Source organism: Chelonoidis abingdonii, chromosome 7 (genome assembly GCF_003597395.2).
Source record: "Chelonoidis abingdonii isolate Lonesome George chromosome 7, CheloAbing_2.0, whole genome shotgun sequence".
In the NCBI taxonomy this organism is placed as follows: Eukaryota; Metazoa; Chordata; order Testudines; family Testudinidae; genus Chelonoidis; species Chelonoidis abingdonii.
Genome location: NC_133775.1, coordinates 105521980 through 105536001, shown reverse-complemented (window position 1 = coordinate 105536001; position 14022 = coordinate 105521980). Strand labels below are relative to the sequence as shown.

The window sequence follows — 14022 nt, the reverse complement described above, 5'->3', positions numbered from 1 at the left end:
TAGTCTGTTAAGCTACTCTTGTTACGAGATACATTAAGGAGACCAGGTTTACTGTTTGAAATGCATCAGATAAATATTTATAGTGGCAGCTGCCACAGCTGCAGGGTGTTTCTCACAGCCACATGCAATTTTCTGCTGCCTGTGGCACTTAGACACTTGTACACAAAAGTACCTGTGACAAAATTTAAAACAGTATCCATCCAGTAAATGTATTAGCCCTTGGATCAGAAACAGGATATTAAAACATTTGGGTTGTCATTTTTGACACCCCTGCAAACGTTTATTGGCATCTGATGCCTTCCACTCTCTTTTTAAAGGCAAATCCAACTGACAGCAGGTGGCGAAATGAAAGCAGGGATGATGTAAACACAGCGTTGCCAGTGCGAATTACATATCCGCTAGACAGACTGATACAGGCCCATACTACCACCCAGGCACACTATTCAACAATTAGTGTTCAAAAGTCCTAGGTCAAGCCTCAAAAATCATGAGATGAGCTTAAAAATCACAGGTGTTTTTAACTATATATTTGGAGTTTACTTTAATTTGCCTTCTGGTTCCTGAGCCTTTGGGGTACATGCAGTTGCATTTTCAAGCTTTTATCCCTAACTGTGAGGGCTAAAAAACTTACTTTAAAAAAAAAAAAGCTGAGATTCTCACATCATCATTCGACTCCAGGAGTTGGGGTTTAAAGCACCATGTGTCCCAAAATTTCTGATAAAAATCACTGGAGTTAGCAACAGCACCACACACATGTTCAGTAGCATATGAAAAATACATAGTCTATTCCCACATGGGATCTGTAATATGCAAGGTAAAGTCTAATCCTTCCCCATTTATTTTCAAAGATACTTTCCGCATATAGAGATATTTCACCAGGAGTTGGCATTTGTGTAACAGACAATGGATGAGATTCAGGGAGGCCAGCCAGTGGACACAGCTGCTGCACAGTATGGTTACTGAGGGCAGGCAACACTGAAACAATGTGGTTTTTAAAAGGTGCCTTTAGAATCATAGAATCGCAGGGTTGGAAGGGACCTCAGGATGTCATCTGGTCCAACCCCCTGCTCAAAGCAGGGCCAATCCCTAAATGGCCCCCTCAAGGACTGAATTCACAACCTAGATTTAGCAATGCTCAAACCACTGAGCTATTCCTCCACCCCAATGTGGTTGTTAAGCCAAACATGCATTTTAACAATGGCCTCATCTGGAATCTCTCAAACCCTGTGCTCTCCCACCTTTGCACAGTGGTCATGCCAATAAAGAGAGACAAGGAGAAGAGGACATTTTTGTCATGTTCATTATAAACCGTAAATAATAATAATGCCTAGCTTTTCAATGCCAGATCTCAAAGTGCTTTTCAAAAGAGGGTGGTATCATTATCCCCTCTTCTCTTCCCACAGTCCTCTTGCTTTTTTCCATCCATTTACTTAAGGGGTAATGTTGGCATTGGAATCTCTGGCTCTGGCTGGCGAGTTGGAAGAGCAGTTTGTGCCATCCCCTCCTATGAGGCTTGGAACTCAAAGATTATTTCTCTCTTGGCAGGTCTGATTTCCACCACTTCTCGGCAGCTGGATCGAGAACACAAGGCTGAACATATCCTAGAGGTGGGTAATGACGAAGCTGTAATTACCTTTATTTACCTACCAGTGTTTCAAGTCCTCAAAGAACATTGCCTTGCAAGTTGGCGCACAGAGAAAGAGGCTCGTACCATCAGCTCCCAAGCGCTGGGAAAGATAATTAAATGTTCTGCTTTTTTTTGTCCTGTGTTGCTCCAAGTGCCAGCTGCACAATGTTTTTGAAAAGTGCCTCAAGATTTCCTAACGGAAGAGCAGAGAAACATGAGGCCTGTTGCCAAACCATGGGGAACAAAGGGTAGGAATTACAGTTCTAACCTCTAGCAACATAGACAATGATTCATTTGTAAGAGGTCAAACCAGAGAAATTTGCCCTTATTTGTCTTAGTGTATGACATAATCTGGGCCTCGTCCTCAGCAGCACTGACCTGCCATTGGATTGGAGGGAAGGGAAGGAGGCCTCCCCAACCCTGGAACATAGCTGCAGCCAAACTAGCCCCCAGTACAAGTTAGAGAAGGCACAGCAACCGTATGGGCCATTCCACCAGCCCAGGATTGCCACTTGGCCCCTATGCAGAAAGGAAAGCAAGGGTGGTACAGAACAATCTGGGCTGCCTTTCCATTACCAGGAGATTCCCCTACAGTAGGGCAATTCCCATAAAGCTAAAGGAATCCCCAGTTGCCCTGAGGAATCTCCTCCCTAACAATAATGTTTAGTAATTCTAGAACACTCTACACACACACCTTTTCAGTGTCACAGCATCCCCAAGAGATCTGATTATACCCATTTTATAGAGGGATAAACGGAGGCACAGAAAGGTTAAGTGACTTGCCCCAAGACTTGCGGCGAGTCAGTATTAGAACTCAGAAGCTCTTGCCTCCAGTGCCAGAGCTCAGTCACATCAGTACATTTGTCAGCATCTTCCTTATTTCTAAATACGCTATAGTTCCAGGCGAGGGGGGAATTTTCTTGCCCCTTTTCTATATTTCTGTGGATTCCACGATCATTTGGGACATATTTCAGCACACTACCTATTCTGCAGTTTCAGGACCTTTGTGTCCTTTTCTCCCACCCTCCAAGAGTTTCACAAACACAACAGTGAAATGGCCAAACCCTAAACCTCCATCCCATTTGTTACAGTCCCTGTATACAAAACATTATCAATAACTTGTCACACAAAGATCACAGGTCTGCTCAATCTAGGTTACGTCACCTTTTTAATGGCTTTTCACACAGAGCTTACATACACCATGGCGAGGTCATGACTGCCTGTTCATGCATCCAGAAACCTGGAAGAATGTATATATTTGTGTAGCAAGATTATGACCGGATTCAACCACATCCATTTTACTCCACTGATTTCAATGGAATTACTCCTGATTTATTCCAGTGTAAGTGAGAGGAGAATCAGGTTCTTAGAGTTTATATCTATAATGACCCAGGGCCTGAACTATTAGTGGGATTTGAACCTGGGACCTTCAGTGGTAAAAGCAGGTATCTCTAACCCTTCAGCACAAGGTGTAGTTATGTAATGCATCGCCTCTTATGTGGACCAGCCCTAAACAATACCACGTTGTGTGACTTACACAACTTCTGCAAGCTGCAGACCTCAGAGAACAACTTGGTCACATGCAGTTGGATAGGTCTGAAATTTCATCCAGGCAGGGGAAGTGACATTCAGATCATGTTCACGGACAAATACACATACACAACAACAAACACCTTATATTTTCACAATTGCCCTTCATGATGAGGGTTGGCTGTTGTGCCCTGGGTCATGACAAGATGCTCCTTCACCTAGTCCCCTGGTTTGCTTGCAGGTTGCTGTTTCGGACAACGGAGATCCAACCCTGAAGTCCACCGCCAGAGTTGTGATCCAGGTGCTGGATGCCAATGACAATCCTCCCAGCTTCCCCCACAAACTCTTCATGGTTCAGCTCCAAGAGAGAGCTGCTTCTGAGGCTCCACTGCCAGTTTGCAGGCTGATTGCCTCAGACCGTGACATGGGACAGAATGGACAGATCACCTATAGCATGGAGGATTATGATGAGGGGATATTCACCATCAACCCTGCAACAGGCATGGTGCTCTCCAGAAAGGCTTTCCCTGCCTCGGAATACAACATACTAACGGTGAGAGAGGCACAGAGAGAGAATGCACATGAAGGGAGAAGAGTAGGGAGAAAGAAGGGAGGAAAACAGAAGTAGGAGGGAGGGAGAAAATGAGAGAGGAGAGAAAGAAGATGGATAAAATGAGAGGGACACATGGAAGAGAGAGAGAGAGAGGAGGGGGAGATGGACACAGATGGAAGGACAAAGAGAACCAGTGAAAGTGAGATGGAGGTATGAAAAATGGAGGGAAAGTCTGAGGTGGAATACATCACATTCTTCCAGGGAGAATATCACGTTCCACATGATCTCACCTGGGCTTGGATCTGAGTCTGAGCTTTCCCATAGTTTTAGAGGTGTTTAGATTTGGGGTTCTGGTTCAGATCCATTGCAGAGAGGAGCTGGGACCCAACTCATAAAGTTTCAATTGAGGTTCAAACTTCTGCCAACTTCAGGGGCCTTTGGATCCAGGCAACTGGCCCAGGTCCCTCTCTGCTTTGCTACAAGCAAGAGTCTGATTTGGAGTGAGCCTGGGAAAGTATAAGGGTTTGCTTTGTGACCAACAGGAATTTGGTTTGCATGACAGCACTGTGAAAGCAGGTGAACCTTTGCCCATATGAGTGGGGTTTGCTATGTGGTTTATGGGTGCGTTCAGGCTTAAAACTCAAAGAGAAACTGCAAGGAAGTATCATACAGAGCCAGGCCCTGAGAGCTTCAGCCCAACCTGATTAGTGTGCGAGATTGCTAAACCAGCACTTCTCTCTGAAACCCGGCCTGTGTATTCATTGGCAGGTCAAAGCGACAGACGGCGGCAGCCCCCCACTTTCCTCCAGTGTGCGGCTTCACATCAGTTGGGTCTCTAGCCCAGGCCCATCTTCAGAGCCGCTAGCTTTTGACGAGCCCCATTTTAACTTTGCTGTGATGGAAACGGACCCTGTGAACCACATGGTGGGAGTGATCAGCGTCGAGATCGGACCCAGCCAGCTCTGGTTTGACATCACAGGTGAGGCACCAGTGGGAAACTAATGCTGTGGTGTCTAAGAGCTGGAAGAATTTTGCCCCAGTTCCCTTGGCATTCAGCACATACATGCCCTGAGCTAACAAAGCTGTTTGCTTAAGATTATAGGAGAAGCCTCCATGTATGCATTGAATGGCATTCAGGCTGACTACACAGTAAACATAGCTGCTCTACTAAAAGAGTTGGTGCCCAAGAACAACTACCCATCATATTTTACAGTGACATTTCTAGCACTTGCCCATCTCTAATGAGATCTCCTGCTCTGGAAGATGCTGAGGGTGAGACAGACTCACATGGCTCATGGGAAATATGTGGCAATCCTGGCCCTGCAGCCTGGTAAATCACTTTTTGGGCATTGTGATTGGCTGACCCGGTTACCATGCTTGCTTTGCTCAGGGCACTGTATGATTTCTCTGGAAAACAATTCCTTTTGGACAACTCCTCTTCCTCCTCTGAGTCTGCTAGTAAATATCCTATGATTTCCATCAGATCAGGTTTGATATAGACCAGGGGTAGGCAACTTATGGCACGTGTGCCGAACGTGGCACGCAAGCTGGTTTTCAGTGGCACTCACACTGCACGGGTCCTGGCCATTGGTCAGGGGGCTCTGCATTTTAATTTAATTTTAAATGAAGCTTCTTAAATATTTTAAAAGCCTTATTTACTTTACATACGGCAATAGTTTAGTTCTATATTATAGACTTATAGAAAGAGACCTTCTAAAAATATTAACATGTATGACTGGCACGCGAACCCTTAAATTAGAGTGAATAAATAAAGATTCGGCACACCACTTCTGAAAGGTTGCCAATCCCTGATATAGACAATGTATCTTTCCCTTACTTCTGATGGAGGTGCTTACCCATGACGGTTCTCCTTTTTAGGACTCCCCTCTGGGACAACTTTGTGGGAAGGCAAACTGTGAAGTTGGGATGAATTTGTTCCTGGATCACACTGGGCAGAGATAGTGGTTCAGAACTGTCATGCCCTTCGGTGCTCAGTATGCACCTAGTAATGGGACTAGGCATATGCCTATTTAGACTAGTCCCTGCTGGGGTCCAGTCTGTAGGGATTGTCCTTCACAGACAGAGCTTTAAGTGTGTGAGTAAATCCTTCTCCCTCCTCTAGTGTATTTGGGCAAGGATAATGAAGTACAAATACAATTAACAATGGGAGTCGACATCGTGTAGTGTTGTAACGAGGCGAGACTCACCTGGTGGCATCTCCTGCTGGTTATCCAGGGAATTAGTGTTCCAGCCTCCGGACCACTCTCTGTCGGCCGGTGTCTTTCCTCCGCTGGGACCCCGAGTCCCTCCCAGACCCTAATGCCCCTTTTCACTGGGGTGCTGCCCCCTCGCAGTACCCCCCCAGTCTCACTGGGTCTCCCCACTCAGGGGAAATCCCCAACTCCCTATCCCCATCTCACCTCAGTCATGGGCTACTGCCAGTCACCCTCTAGCCCCCGCTCACTGGGACAGACTGCAGCGTAAGAACCACTCATCATAGGTGGGGAGGGTGGTTGGATCTGCTGCCTCTGTCTACCCGTGGGCTGCCCCTTTGCACCTCAGTACCTTTCAGGCCTTTAGCACAGCCCGCGGCTTTCCAGGCCAGAGTACCCCAGCTCATCTACTCTTTCCCCAGCCCTGCTCCAATCCAGGTACTCTGCTCAGGTCTCTGCAGCCAGGTCCCTCCATCTCAAAAGCTAGAGGGAGAGTCTCAGTGCCTGGCTCAGGGCATTTTTATAAGGGCCAGCTGTGTTATGTTAGGGGCATGGCCCCAGCTGAGGCTGCTTCCCCAATCACAGCCCTATCCTGGGCTGTTCTAAGCCCTTTAAGGTGGGAGCAGGGTGACCACCCCACTACAAGCGCTGACAATGCCAATGCAACATTTCTCTTGCTTTATTATTGCTTGCCTGGGTTTTATAGCCCCAAGGATATTTACTCTGAATTTAATCACAGCGTTTATCTTCCCTTACAGTTCACGCTCTTTCTGACCTCCTGCATGCTGAACACCAAATTCAGAAAAGGCAGTTGTTAATGCAGTCTAAGTGCTACCTCACCATGCATCTGAGTCCACACTGTTTAATTTATTTTATGCTGCTGATGAAGTTGTGATTTGCTGCAGAAATCAGGCAGCCTTGGTGCATAATTTGAGACTAGCCTTTCACCGATATCAGGGTTTTTCTCACTGGAGGCAGGGGCGGCTCCAGGCACCAGCGCACCAAGCATGTGCATGGGGCGGCAAGCCACAGGGGGCAGCCTGCTGGTCGCCATGAGGGCGACAGTCAGGCTGCCTTCGGCGGCATGCCTGCGGGAGGTCTGCCAGTCCCACGGTTTCAGCAGCAATTTGGCATAGGCGTGGGACTGGCGGACCTCTCGCAGGCATGCTGCTGAATCCGCGTTACCAGCGGGCCTCCCGCAGGCATGCCACCGAATCTGCATTACCAGCAGACCTCCTGCAGACATGCCGCCAAATCCACGTTACCAGCGGACCTTCCACAGACATGCCACCAAATCCGCGTTACCAGCGGACCGCCTGCAGGCATGCCGCTGAAAGCTGCCTTACTGCCGTGCTTGGGTGGCAAAATACATAGAGTTGCCCCTGACTGCAGGCAGGCTTTGACAGTTGAGGGGATGGGAGCCTAGACTGAGCCGCCTTCAAGGGGGTAGCCGCTGAAGAGAAGGGGAGGGATTTCACATTTTCCCTGTGGAGCTGTGAGCATCTCCTTTCCTCTTCTGTTTGGTATCTTTACTTACCTGGTTTCCTCCTCTCCTCTGGCTCCATTTTCCCACAGAAGTGAGGTTAGAGTACTGATCTCTTATGCTGGTGGAAGGGAATCCACATGTCTATTTCTTTTCCTCAGCCTCGGCTTCTTTCGTCTCTCTCACACTGTATCAATAGGATTTTCCCACATGCTCTGATAGCTGCACCATTGGATGCTCATAGGAAAATAAGCCTGATTCACAATGTCAGGGAATCTGGCTGCTGTCTGGCAGAGGCATTGGGGCACATGATAAATAACTGAAACAACCTCAAACGGTCTGTAAACGAGATTATTCCAATGATATTTTGCTTGTCATGTGTAAATAACAAGCAAATAGAGTGTGAGACGCAATGAAGGGGCTGTCATCCTTGGGCTGCCTGGCAATAGCATGAGGAATGACTCTTCCGCTGCGTTCCTCACGTCTGCGCTACGCGGCCATCTGGGCTGAGGGAAACGGTCTTTGCCCACACTGCGAGCGCCGTCTGCTTCTGCAGCTGTTCAGCTTTGGGCTTCTCTGAGGGCTTGCAGGCTCCCTGCCATGACAGGGAAGGACACCACTAACTTACTGTCAGTGCAATCCTTGAGCCTGAAATCCACTGCAGCTTTCCCTTGTGCTAAGTCACCCCCTTTCCCACAGGTGCTAAGCCTGTAGCTCTAGAAATCTGGAGATCTGATGCAAATGAGATAATGCCTTAATTTTCAAATTTGAATATCCATGGCATCATTTGAATAAAATCACTGTTCTTCCCTTCTGTCTCCCATCTGAGATTTCCCTATTTCACATCTAGTGTTTCCCCTGGCCACCTCTCTGGCCTAGTTTCTCCCATCTCCACCGCCTTTCTGGTTCCCCTCTTTGTCCCTCAAATTTCCCACTGTTCACCCACAATGGGACGTCCTGACCATAGAAACCCTGCCTAGAGTGTAGCCCCCAAACCGCCCCTGGCCACAGAAGTACAGCTAGAGCTGAATAGAATAGTACCATTCTATTCACTATCAGTCCTCGATGGCTGTGAGTGGGCTGAGGGTTATCATCCTCAAGGCCAGATCTTCATGGTTACCATTCTCGAGGGCTCCTAGGGGACTGTATGGTTTAAATCCCTAATACTTCCATCCAGGACTCTTACCATAGAGATGTGGCCTATAGCTCCTTGCTCCAGACCATTCCCCTGCTCTCCCAGTAAGGGCAAGAACTAAGAGATGGTGCTCAGCGATGGATGCCCAGACTTGGGAGTCTCTAGCCAATCTGGGGGACTTAGCAGCTTTGCCTTCCCCCACCCAGCTCTTGCAGTGAGGACTAGAGGCAACCCAGGGACTGGGACAGGGGTAAAGAGAGGAAAATTCCCGCCTGATAAGAAGCCAGCACATTCTGTCTCCCTGACAACTCTAGCCCTGAGTCTCCTTCCTGGTCCTTCTCTTCAGCTGGAGATGCTCCATTGTTCCCTCTGCCTCTGATCAGGCCTTTTAGATTTTATATCAAACAACAAGAAAGGGGCTGTCACTGAGTCATCCTTCTTGTGGGACCTCCTTCCTGTCCTACCTACATACTTCCCTCCAAGTCCTGGTGGTGGGACACCTAGAACGCCTGCCAGCTCCCAAGCTTTAATTCACACACACTCCAGCTTCCTCGGAGCAAAATTCTTCTTTTATACTATAGTATGATACAGCTTCCCCCCCACCTCATCTCTGTTTTATTTCTCTTCCCCATCCCAGGTGGTGATGACAACATGGATTTTGATATTGAAAAGAGCACAGGCAGCCTGGTCATTGCAAGAGCCCTAGATGCAAAGAAGAAGCCAAGCTATAATCTTACAGTCGAAGTCACTGATGGGTAGAGTTTCATCAGGACCCAGGTAAGTTCCTGAAGGCTGTTAAAGTTGCTCATCTTTCCATTGTCTTCAACAGGCTTTGGATCGGGCCTTAACAATGCAAGTCTCATTGCATTGTGCCCATTTGGGCTGGGCTATAAATCCTTCTTACACTTCCCGAGCTCAGGGTTTATATATTGCCAGAGAGTCACACAATGAAGGAAGAGGAGGCCTGCACCCTAAGGACCATACACTCTCATTTAAACTCTTGTGCTCAATCCTTTAGTCATTTATATCAGAAGAGTCCCACAAGAAATCAACCTAAGTGAAAGAAGGGAGCTGAGAGGGATGAGTAAGAAGGAGGCTGTTTAATCCTTTTATCCAGGTGCTTTGCTCAGCTCTTCCGGTTGGAGGAGTGAGAGTGAGACGTCAGAGAGGACACGTAGCACTGGAGTATCAGGATGTGTACACAGTGGAGACACAAGGCCCTGAGAACCGAAGAGGCAGCAGTGACCGATATAGGGGGGATACACCCATTCAAATGTTATTCCCATTTCTTTCTGTTTGGCACTGCAGCGACCTCTCTCGTTCTCTGCACAAAGGAGACTAGCCTCAGGCTGGTGACATGGAGAGAAGGCTGGGGAGCAGAAAGAAGGAGGCCAGGGCTCTCTGCTCTACCTCTTCCTCAATTCTGTATCCAAAGGCACAGCCCCTCTCCACCTGTACAGGTTGAGATTCTCCATCCTGAGAGGGATTGCTCAGTCTTGGACCATTACCCTGCAGAGAAGTCAAAAATCAACAAGCATTTTCCAATGAGGTTCTAACCTTGACTGACTCATCAGTGCGCCTTGTGGTAACTCGTGGTGGGGAATTCACTGGGGTGGTTTGTAGGGGGAGGTTAGCAAGGATGTTAGATAAGCAGAGTCTGCCATTCCACTGAAATTCACTGGTGACCACCTGCTATCTTCAGTGTCACAAATTATAATTCCAAATAAAAAACAGCCACCACCTTGGCCGCAGTAGCATAGCTAGGGGAGGAGCAGGGGGAGCGGCAGCTCCCACTGAGCACATTCCCCAAAAGTGGCACCTTTTTAATTTTTACTCACTCGGGGGCTGGGCGGCACTTCGGCGGTGGGTCCTTCAGTTGCTCCGGGTCTTTGGTGGCAATTCGGCAGCGGGTAATTTGGTGGCAAGTTCTTCAGTCTTCGGCAGCAAGACTTGGGTTTTTCTTTTTCTTCCTTTGCTGCTTCGCGGTGGGTGGCACCTTTTTTTATGTATTCGCTGCCCCTGCTGTCAGAACCTGGCTACACCTGTGCTTGGTTGATGCCCATTTCCGGCCTCCCACAATCTCATCATTGGTTTATTTTGGTCCTGGTGGGTCCTGCTGGTTGTCAGCAAACTTGCTGTTGCAAAACACTGTGGCATGTTTGATTTTCTTAAAGGGAAGCAAATCATTACAGCGGGCTGGGTAAGATTTGGTCAAGAGATGCAGAGGTGGGTGTGTAATGGAGAGGGGAAGAGAAGGATTCAGGGGGATTAGACATTGGAGAGATCCAGCCAACCTCCTCAGCAGAAACAGGATTTGCAGTCTGCAGGCTTTGCCATAAAATATGCAAGGGGATTATTATTTTTTTTTAAAAATAAGTGCAAATGGCAACACTTGTTTTTGGAGCCATATTTTCACACTGCTCCTGATATGTACAAGCACCTCCCACTCACCATTCCCACTCCCTCAGTTTCCCAATGTGAAATTAACAAGAAGCAGCATGACATTAGCCAGCAAAGCCAAGACCAGTGGCTGCATTAATGTTTTCAGGGCAAACCGTGAGCGTTTCTCCATACACCAACAGCAGACACTTTCAGTCTAAATGGCTTTTTAGATTGAGAGATCAGCAAGACTACAGTGAGCAAAGATAAAATCTCAATGAAAAGAACAGTGTGCATCTTCTTGGACAGCCTGCACTGAAATGAGCACAAAATGGCTGCTAATCTCTGCAGAGTCCTAGGGGATTTAAAGGTGCTGCATTCAGCAAACCGAGGCACAAGAGTTACATACCTATCTGTACCACACAATATTTACTGGTCAGGCTGTGTTTTTAATTTTTCCTGCAACACTTTGATTAGTAAATAGGATTGGCCCCCAAAACAGGATACCCCTGCATAATATACTACTTCGTCTGCAGGCCTACATCCATGTGATTGACATTAACCAGCACCGCCCCCAGTTCCGGGAGAGCCATTATGAGGTGATGATTCCTGAGGACACGCAACCTGGGACAGAAATCCTTCGGGTCAGTGCAACAGATGAGGACAAAGGGAAGGGTTTGATCTACACCCTCCATGGCAGCGTGGATCCCAGAAGCGCCCGGCTTTTCCAGTTGGATGCAAGCAGCGGAGCCATCGTGACTGCAGAGAGGCTCAGTTCTCAATCCGTGCTGCAGCACGTCTTAACAGTGATGGTATGTTAGAGCAAAAGCGTCAGACTGCTGAGCTGGAACATGGTATGGGGTCCCTTTGTCCATCAGAAATACGGCTGGGTGACTTGAGAAGTTTAAACTGGGGCCAACGTTTTTAGAGGGGAGGGAAAGGCAAGCCTTTCACTTTCACCATGTAGCACACCAGATAAACATGCTAATGCCTGATCCACATTGAGGTTAAGAGCCTATTGCTGCTGCCAGCTAACAAAGTTACTCCTTCAACTCAATTGGTAGACGCCTGTGCTTTGGCTCTGAAGGGAATAGGTTCAGTCCCTGCTGAGGATAGTACAGGGTTATTACAATCAAAACATCTCAGTCTTGATGAGCATTTGGAAGAGTAACTGAGAAGCACTGCCCCATAATGGCCATCCCCTCACTGAGCATAATGTTAACCTGCTCTTCCTCTCTGCCATTCAGGTGAGGGACCAGGAAGTCCCCATCAAAAGGAACTTTGCCAGGGTTGTCATCCACGTGGAAAACTGCAACATTCACCCTCCACAGTTCGCCAGGGTCCAGTATGAAGCAGAGGCACTGGACTCAGCGGCAGTAGGCACAGAGGTTGTACAAGTCAGAGCCCTGGATCAGGACCAAGGAGCTAATGCTGAAATCCACTACTCTCTTCAGGCAGGTGAGGGACATGTTAGTAAAGAACATGTGTGCAACATGGATCCAGACACTGGAGCAATCTTGTCGAATTAGTGGGATCCACCATTCGGTGGCTGGTCCTATTTCTATGTACTCTCAATATTACCACTGCTGAGCTCTTGTGATCTGCAGAGCTGAAACAGAGCTATCTCCCTGGCTGAGGCAGCAGGAGCCAGGCTGAACTTCTTTCATCGGGAAGTTGCTTTTGCATTCCCCCTTGTAGAAACAGACCTGTTGACCTCTCCTGATGTGCACAGACTCAGCCTCACTTGATGTAGAAAGTATCATTAGGAACCCTAAACAGTTGTGGTTGGTCATCCAATCTCATTCCTTTCTGGGTTCTGGTAGAAGGAAACAGGCAGCTCCTAAAAAATGGAGAAAATGCCGGAAAATCAGCCCTCTTGGTGAACTGCAGGAGAAGGCTTGCTAGGAATAAGACCTCCTGGCATTTCTTCCTTGTGCCCAGTCCCCCGACTCTGACTTCAGTTCAGCACAAACTCACATTATTCCCTATTGCCTCATATCTTCAGGCCACCAGAGCCTAGCTTCTGCATGAACATGCTTCCAGGGCACACTTCACGTCTCTAATTGACGTACAGGCTGACTGCATAGGGTCAGCAGAGCTGAACGAGCTCCAGATTCCCGAATATCTTAAAAAGAGCCATAGCCTGCCGGACAATCACAGCACATTATGCCGTTTCTAACAGCTATATCTATCCCCAACCTGTGTTGGAAATTGGAGCAGTACATGGATGCACATTTAGAAATGGTTCATTCCTCTATCATGTTACAGAATATTAACATACTTTCTTAGAGAAGATAATTTCACCCCTCGGCCACTAGTTCAAGTCTAACCTAAGACGTTCATGACTGAAAGCCTGGGATCAGCTGCAGCAGCCTCCAGACTACTGTTTGATGGCCTCTGTGAAATAAGTGGATGGTTTCTGTCCAGCCGCTAATGATCCCTAAAACTTATCACCACCTTTCTTGTTGGCTGTCTCTGTAGAGGCGCCAAGAAATTAATTGCTATAGAAATTGAAGTACCTCTTTTCAACTCCTAGTGATGGTCCCTCCAGTTCAAAGGTGCCCACAGACTGCAATGGTCATGTCTTTTATCACTCTAACAGTACAACCCAGACACGTAAGGAGGTGCCACTTTGGCTGCTTAGATTGTCAGCACTTTGGGTAGGGCCTGCTTTTTGTTCTGTGTTTGTACAGGGCCTGGCACATTAGGATCCTGGGCCATGACTGGAGCTCATAGATTCTACTGAAAAACACATATTATAATAATAATAGTAAGGGGGGGGTGGCGGGGGGATATGGCACAGCCCACGCTGTACCTGTTCAATACAAAAATAGAAAACTTCAAGTGCACATTTCACCAGCATTAAATTCACCCAAGTTAAAGAATAATTTTTCTAATAATCCGTATCCTTTATTTACAAGTTTGCCTACAGTTTACAGCAGGATCATTATGTTTAGAGGAAGACCAGCCTATAGGTGCTGGAACTAGAGGTGCCAGGGGTGCTGCTGCACCCTCTGGCTTGAAGTGGTTTCCATTATATATGGGGTTTATATATAGCTCTCAGCAACCCATATACAAATTGTTCCACCACGCCTGGACCAG

General features: G+C 47.6%; 1 protein-coding gene across 1 annotated transcript in view; it reads left to right on the top strand.

Moving 5' to 3' along the window:
- Positions 1–14022, top strand: part of FAT2 (FAT atypical cadherin 2) — a 77206-nt gene that overhangs the window by 26879 nt on the left and 36305 nt on the right. The window contains 6 exon segments of the mRNA XM_032771750.1: positions 1546–1607; positions 3399–3710; positions 4479–4689; positions 9179–9318; positions 11457–11732; positions 12168–12378. Coding sequence (XP_032627641.1) covers positions 1546–1607; positions 3399–3710; positions 4479–4689; positions 9179–9318; positions 11457–11732; positions 12168–12378 — 1212 coding nt within the window.